This window comes from Apis dorsata, unplaced genomic scaffold, assembly GCF_000469605.1.
Source record: "Apis dorsata unplaced genomic scaffold, Apis dorsata 1.3 scaffold_683, whole genome shotgun sequence".
In the NCBI taxonomy this organism is placed as follows: Eukaryota; Metazoa; Arthropoda; class Insecta; order Hymenoptera; family Apidae; genus Apis; species Apis dorsata.
The window spans coordinates 564,664-573,107 of record NW_006263864.1 but is presented as its reverse complement, the minus strand read 5'-3'; the positions used below and the strand labels follow the sequence as shown (position 1 = coordinate 573,107).

Genomic DNA, 8,444 nt, shown 5'->3' with positions numbered 1-8,444 from the left:
GGACCCCCGACGAAACGGCCGGTTGTAACGTTGAAGGGGGAGAGGGGAGGGAGGGGTGAGAGAGGCGACAATGGATCGAGCGGGGCAAATATTGACCGCAACAAATATATAGGCCGGGGCCGACAATCAAAACGTCAGCCCGGCTTTAATTTATCGCGATCGCGCAAGGCCGCGTTTTTCCAATCCACGCCGCGTCACGCCGTGTTGTCGATCGTTCGTTTATTGAAAGCTCAAGGGTTCCGACATTGTTGCGCGTGACGTTTCGAAACACCGTCGCTTAAACACCGATATATGGTATATACGTATATATGTTTGATGTTGCGAACAACAAGAGGGGGGGAGGGATGGAACGAACGCGCGAATGTTTGTAAGAGAGACGCGAAAATTTTCCACTGTGCCCCCGGAGCCTCGATTCCATTTAATGGAGACAGCTTTTGTTTCGATCCCCCCCTCTTATCGAAACAACGAGGTTTCGATAATTAGCGAAGCCATTATTCGAAGAATTTATACGAATGGATACGTAGATTGGAGGATCGGAGAAAGATTGGGTGGAGTAGAGTGTAATTGGTTATACTCGATGTGATATAATTATGTCTGCACTTGTTTCTTGCTCCAACGTTGCAACGTTGATCGTTACGCTATCGGAATTAAGCTCGCGAACGTAACTCGCGCGTGAACGTTGATTTGATTTTTTCGATTTTTTTTTTTTATGTTAATTTATCGTCAAATCGCAACGGAAACTATATCGAAGAATCATTACAAACGGGTAGTAAGATAAGAATGCGCGCCTGTTGGAGGTTGCATTTCAAAGAGATTCGAAAAATTGCATTTTCGCAAGTTATTGTTAAATTTATCATCTTCCGTTTCTTCTTTTGCAGAGTTGTTAATTAAGAATGCGCAATGACACGGCGAATTTGTCAGTGGACAGCAAACCCGCGCGAGAAGGCGCAGGGTATGGAAATGGAACCCCAAAAAACAAACTCTCACCGCCAGGAAAAAATATTCTTGAAGTGTAAGTAACCTTTTTCTCAATTACATCATTCGAACCATTCAAGTCCAAGTTGTATCGAAATTCTCCCTATTACGATGAACGGATTGAATTCGCCGCCATCATGCAAGTTTGGCGCGCGAAAAAATTAATTTACACAACCGGTTTATCGGACAACTAAACTTCTTCTTTCGAAGAAGAAAGAACTTCGTTTCCGTATAATATACAATAGGCGAGGGGAGGCGAGCTTATCCATTGTTGATCGATGGTTATAAGCCTCGTGATCGATGAGATGAAAAATTGCAATTTTCCACCCTTCCTTTTTAATCGATCGGCCGCTCGATCATTCCCTCGATCGATCGTTAACTAATAATCATCGAGATTTCTCGGATCGAGAATGATTACGAAGTTTCGACACCTTTGTGCTGGATTATTAAACCAAGGAATAATTTGCGGCGAATACTTGTTTCCGTGTTTCCTCCCCTTTTTTTCGCGAGTTTGTCGGGCGTGAAAGTTGTTGGGAGATCGATCGGCTCGAGGACGGACGACAGAAACTACTACTGGACGAGAAGAAGCACACAAATTTTTCTTCGATGGATAGTTTCGTGCGTGCCATAATTCGAGAGAACTCGGCGGGAAACGATGATCGTTCATCCCGAACGATGGATGGAAGCGAAACGCGATTAATACTTAGAAACGCATGTCTTGATAAATTACCTTCACTCTCGAGTGGAAGAAGACAAAAAGAGAGAAAAGTAAAGATATAAAAATATTATTACAGAAACGCGAGAGGGACAGAAAAGGTGGATAAAAAGACGATACAACCCAAGCTTTCGTCAAACTGTGGCCATTGTCCGTAACAGTGTTCCTCGAACTCGTAATCGCACACATACTCTTTCTCTCTCTCCTCTAATTTCTTTCTTTTTCCATACACGTAATTTAACAAAACTTTCGTAACTTTGTAATCTGTTGCTTTACTCGAAATCCTTCAAAATTTTTCATCCCTCCTATTCCACCGAAAAACTCACTTCCACTCTCGTTGAAACCTTTTTCCAACGGCCAAATTAATCGCCTCCCGCGAAACACACGATTGCACGAGTCGAACGTGCGATCGAATCGAGGAAGGAGGGGGAAAAGTTGGTCGGCCAAGTTGCGAGAAGGTCGAACTTGTCGGACTCGTATCCGTGCACCGGGGGGTAAATTCGTCGGATGCACGAGGAGTCGGTCGGTGGAGAGACAGTCTCCTGCATAAAATGCCGATCGTCGTAGATTCGTCGCAGGAGTTTCGAACAGCAATTACGCCGCTAATGGAGCCCCTCCCCTCCTCCTCCACGGGGAAGATCGAGGAAGCGTTGGAAGCTCGACGCTTTGGCCAAAGGGACCGTCCCCTTTGCAACTTTGCGTTTCGTTTCCTCGTCGTCTCCGTTGATCCGCGAATCCACGCGATTTATATACCGGCTAGATTTACGATCTTTCGAACGAAGGTTTACCGTCGTTTATTACGCTCGTGAAATAATAGAGATCTGGAAGAACGGGGCGAATGGTGAATTTTCTCCAATCTCGAAGAAAATTCGCGGGACGTTCGATTATTTTTGTGGAATGGAGAAGATTCTGTGAGATGTTGCGAAATCGGTTTCATATATATAATATAATTGGATCGTGGACATTTTTGCTCGCATTACTTGATTATTGAAACGATTTAGAATAAAGAATAAAAATTTAGATTCTATTCAGACGTAGCAATTTTAACGCGAATACATGATTTACAATATTTTCGTCTCAAAAAAGGATCGTTTTTTTGCACGATCGAATTGAGGAGGAGGAGGAGAAGAAGGAAAAACAAGGGTTTCAAGTTTCGAGAGAGTTTGGAGAGAGAGAGAGCGGAAAGTTTCGAATTCGAGTTTCTCAAACTCGATCCATTTCCATTTATTTTGGCTCCCGTAGAAGAACGCTCGAAGAAACATTTTCCCGATGTGTATTTTTTGAGAGAAACAGGGACAAGAGTTATTATCTTTGGGCCAATGTTATTACATTGGAGAGGATAAAGGCTCTCGGGCCGAATTTAATGGGGCCATTTCCTGGGAGTCGTCGGATCGTTTGTCACGGTCGTTTCAACCGAACCGAACCGAGGAGAAGCCGTTAGTTTCTTCCTAGCGAAAGTTCCATTTGTATTTTAGAGACGTTGGCGCGCATTGTTTTACGAAACGCGCATCCACTCGTTTCCCGTAGGAAATGATTCCGACGAACGTGCGCAGCGCTCCAACATTTTTCCCCGCTCGATTCGTTCCATTCGCGAAAGGAGGGGGGAGAGGGGCGTTGTCGTCGAAGAAACGCGCGTTGAATGAAGCAAACGATCCGTTCATTCCGCGCTTCTATCGCGCAACGATTTTTTTTCTTAAATATATATATATATATATCTAAACACGCGTATTTAATAATCCAGCCAAGGTTGAACAATCTCGAACAATCGATAAAGATAACGAGAAGAAAATGATCGGATTTTTATAAAGGAATAAACAATGTGTTCAAATATTCGACTAATACGAACGGGAAATATGTCGTGGTATAAAACGTATATATTAAATTACACGTTTCGTATCGCATTCATTCGAATAAATCTCCTAATTTTTTTATACAAAATATCGTACGAAGCGAGTAATTTTATCATCGAAATGATATATTTGGAAAACAAAGAAAAGTCGTCGGAGTCTCTTTTATCTCCGATATCTCAATCGGTTGCCAAGATACAAAGACTGAGAATATATCCATAGCGCGCTAAAGACAATGCACTTAAACTTATGAATGATCCCGCGACTCTGACACTTGTCCGGAGTTTGGGATAGGTCGGTGAGAACGATGAAGAATTATTTTTTTCTTTACGACGATATCTCGGCAACCGGAAGTCGTATTGGAACGAACGAAAAAATATTTCGAAGAACAAGAATTTATTTTGGCTCCCGCGCTTCTAACGATCGCTTATTTGTCGATCGAAAATTACTATCTTGGGAGTTGTAGCGATTCAAAATTTTAATCAGGTTTTAGATAAACGATTAAAAGGTATTTTAAAGCGCTTCCAACGATAGAAAGTTAATATCTTTCAAGTTATTTCCAATCGAAATTTTAAAAATTCGGGGATATTTCGTTCGACTTGATCGTTATTGATTGTTATTCACGCGAAATTATGCGCTTGCGCAGTCCAACGCATCACGTATCGAACGCAATCATTGGCATCGGGTAACTTCCGGTTTGGGTGAAAAAAGGCGAACGTATATTTAAGATTTCATTGGTGATGCACATGAAAACAATATGTTGTACGATATGCCTGTGTACGGTACCTTTTATATTTCATTTCAGACACGCTCCAAGACGCGGAGAAGGATAAAGAGGAAACTGAGTATATGCTCCAAGAGAATGGGAAACCAATGTACGAATAAGATTTCTCACAGACGAACGATATTTTTGTTAAATGTAAAAAAGAAAAAGATACATAGCACGGGATTCCTCCTTCCAATAATCGTTGTAGAAATTATTATGGGAATAATAATTATGGGAGAAATTCTGCTCGCCCGTATATAGAGACTGGAATCAATCGTATAAATTTATTCATAAAGATTTTCTAATATTGTAAAAAACGCAAGAGTATTTCTGGATTGAAAGAAAAATGGAAAAAAAAAAAGCTTGAAAACGATCGTAAACGCGTTCCTAGTCGAGGTTTCAATCGACTCGCTTTCCAAGTTCGCAACTCCGGAAATACTCTTCGACCGAATCGTACAATCCATCGTTGTCTCGTGTTTTCGTCTCGCTAGAGTGAAATCACGATCGATGCAACAATCGCACGTGGGATCGAAAATGTACGTTAAAAGGGGGCGTTGTTTGTGTTCACAGTGAATTTGTGCCACCACAAACGAAGGAGGAGGAGAAGTCGCCTTCGGAGCCAACCCTACCGCCAGTGCCTTACTTCAAACTCGTAAGTGTTCCAGATAAAAGAAAAAAAAAAAAAAAGGAAAAAGGAAAGCAGATGTCGCCAACATTTGTTAAACAATCGAGACACGATTGAAATATCGACGATCCAGTTTCGAACGAAACGACGAAATCCATCTTTCGGGGAGGGGGGCGGCCGCTCCCCTTTGTCTTTGACAAATTTAACGACCGCGATTCCGTCGCGATCGATCGGGCTTGTTTTTGTTTAGAACCGGTCGGATCTCCCTCCCATTAATCACCGTTAGGCCAGCATTAATTTTGCCCGGGGTTAAATCTCCCGGAAAGGCAGAAGTTGCTCGCCACTAAATCACCCGAGAATATGTTTCTGAAATTTTCCACCAGTTTCGCGACAAATTGCTCGACGCCCGACGGAATCTCGCCAATTCCCCGAGAGAAACCCCATCATTCGGAAAATTAGCATAACGTCGATGCGAACGCGCCCGAGAGATTAATTAAAATCCCCCCTCCCCCTCATCTCGGCTATGCTTTCTCACCCCCTTTCCTTTCCGCGATGAAAAGTTGGGAGAGGAATCTGACGGAGAGGATCTGGGTTCTGTTGGCAGTTTCGATTTGCAACATGCGGGGAGTTGATGCTGATCTTCGGCGGCCTGATCATGGGAACTCTGACGGGTCTGTGCATCCCCATCTCGACGATACAATACGGCGAGTTCACCACGTTGCTGGTGGATCGAAACATGAAGAATCACACGAGCACGCCGACTCTCATAATGAAGTGGTTCGGCGGAGGAAAGGTCTTGTAAGTCTTGGCCGTGTCCAGACGCGCCTACCTATACCTAAATTCTCATATTTTTAGCTCGCTTCTTCCCGCGACGCGTCACGCTTAAAGAGAAAAATAGAATCGCGTCTGGTTTACTTTAGACCGCCACCGAGTTTCGTAATTTCTTTCCTCGATATAAATATATTTATACGTATATATATATATATATATTTAATTTGGAACGGAAAAGCGACGAATGGAACTCGAATCTCTCGATCTCGAATTTTGCCGGGAGATTGATGAATATTTCGATTGCAGGGGATCTAATTCGACGTACAAGGAAAGGATGGAGGCGCTTTACGACGATTCGGTCGCGTTCGGCGTTTCCTCCGCAGCGTTGTCCACGTTCCAATTCGTGTTTGCCGTGTTCACGGTCGATTTGTTGAACATGGCGGCATCCAGACAGATCGTTCGGGTGCGCAAGATGTTCCTGCGCTCTGTTCTCAGGCAGGACATGACGTGGTACGACATCAACACGTCGACCAACTTCGCCAGCAGGATCACCGAGTGAGTACTCTTTTCTTGTCTCGTTTATTCAAAATTCACGAATCAACGATGTATTCCCTAATTCTAATTCCCTTCGCTCGCCACTTTTTTACGATTCTTTACGCCACAACGGAAATAATCTCGGAGACGACGCGAGTAGCCGTATTTTCTCACAACGGGGGGATTGAAGGGAAGCAAGGGTGGTTTCGATCTGCGGACGAATGTAAACGCGGCAGGGAACCGTGATGGTAGAACCGTGGAGCAAAGTTCAGGAAACGAGAGTTCATCAACAGGTGGCCGCTCGCGAAACTCGAAATCCTTTGCCCCGATACAATCGTCCGTCTCTCTCTCTCTCTCTGTTTGCGGACGCGTCGCAGGCCGTCTCGCGTAATTATCGAAAAGTCAAGGATGGATCAATAACAGGGGCCAATTAAATCGGCGACGAAATCATATTGCGTTGCGCAATTTTATTTATTTCGAGGCGAGAATCTTCGAACAACAATGGCGCAAGTAATAATTGCGACACTCGGGATCGTTGGAATCTCGAATAGGAAATTTCAATGCGTTTTTCTCTCCTGTCATTGTCGCCGCCGCGTTTAAGACAGACGCGTGCGTTAGAGATCGACGTGAGTCACTCTATCTTTGATTATCACGCAGACGATAAATGTCGCGATACGAATATATATATATATATCGATCGAAGAATAACCGGCGTTAGAAATATTTATACTCTGTTTGGCTCGTTTCACGATCCTCGATCCTCCTTTACAACGACAATTACGTAAATTTTATCCCTCAGTTTTTTCACGCGCTCGTTTACAAACAAGAGATTCTCCTTCAATTTTTTTCAATCGTGTCGTTATTCGTACGAATTAAAATTGCACAATGTTTTAGACGCGAGGCGAATTCGTCGTTGATCGTTTCTTTATATCTCGCGAGTTATAATCGCACGTCAAATATCGTCTTATCGCTCGGAAAACGTTATTTCACGACGAGCGACATTGTTCCAACAAATTTATCGATCTCGGTCTCGTGTTGTACGACACCCACCACCGCGCGTATTATTGTACGCTAATTGCACGCGGAAGTGTCGTAACGTGGCGCCAGAACGATTTTACCGATTATTTCGTAGAGAGAGAGAGAGAGAGAGAGAGAGAGAGAGAGCGACGTCTCACAAGAAGATAGAACAAAGTTAGATGCATAAACGACGAGAATGGTTCACCTTGACATTTACGAACTTTACACTGTTACGCCGAAAAGCGCGACGTCCCAAATAGATTGTTCTAATTTTAAACCCGGTGATCGATACGCGCGACTCTACTCTTATAATTAAATTCCAGATAAATAGGTATACTCGCTTATAGACGAGGGGGGCGAATTCGAGAGCTCGTTTCTTTGAAGGTGACCCGCGCACCGCGGGAAGATAAGGCTAAGAACTTTAATTAATCCGCTGAATGGTTGCCCGCTGTTATTTTCGTCGTCGTGAACGTTTACTTCCGACGGGATAGAGATAGAGCGTGCAACGCGATATACGAATACGTTTTCTAATTACGCGGCTCACCTTGTCCACACCGAGATGTCGAAAAGTCTGGCAAAACGTTTGGCGACACGAATTTTCATCGATCCACGATCGCGATCTCCTCCACGATGGGAAACATTCTCTCTCCCCGTGTTTCAGAGACTTGGACAAGATGAAGGACGGAATAGGAGAGAAGCTGGGCGTGTTCACTTACCTGATGGTCTCCTTCATTTCCTCCATCATCATATCGTTCGTCTACGGTTGGAAGTTGACCCTGGTCGTGCTTAGCTGCGCGCCGATCATCGTGATCGCGACCGCCGTGGTGGCCAAAGTTCAGAGCTCCTTAACGGCCCAGGAGTTGACCGCGTACGGGCAGGCGGGGAACGTGGCCGAGGAGGTGTTGGGCGCCATCAGGACCGTGATCGCGTTCAACGGCGAGCAGAAGGAAGTGAACAGATACGCGGACAAGTTGATCCCCGCGGAAAAGACCGGCATCAAGCGCGGTATGTGGTCGGGCGTTGGTGGCGGAGTTATGTGGTTCATCATATACATCAGTTACGCCATCGCGTTTTGGTAAGTTTGCAGCTTTCCAGGCCAAAAATATATATATATATATATGTAACGCTTTTTCCCTCCGAGTGCAGGGGAGGGAGAAGGGAATGAAAGCATTTCCGGGACAAACGTCTTTGAGA

At 44.3% G+C, this 8,444-nt stretch overlaps 1 protein-coding gene across 1 annotated transcript in view; it reads left to right on the top strand.

Moving 5' to 3' along the window:
* The window catches only part of LOC102673741 (multidrug resistance protein homolog 49), a gene marked incomplete at its 3' end in the record, with an annotated part of 47,045 nt that overhangs the window by 27,989 nt on the left and 10,612 nt on the right, over positions 1-8,444 (top strand). Inside the window, exons 4-9 of the mRNA XM_031513629.1 lie at positions 879-1,012; positions 4,343-4,412; positions 4,874-4,955; positions 5,533-5,726; positions 6,006-6,254; positions 7,912-8,325. Of these exons, the coding sequence (XP_031369489.1) occupies positions 901-1,012; positions 4,343-4,412; positions 4,874-4,955; positions 5,533-5,726; positions 6,006-6,254; positions 7,912-8,325 (1,121 nt within the window). The remainder of the gene's footprint in view (positions 1-878; positions 1,013-4,342; positions 4,413-4,873; positions 4,956-5,532; positions 5,727-6,005; positions 6,255-7,911; positions 8,326-8,444) is intronic.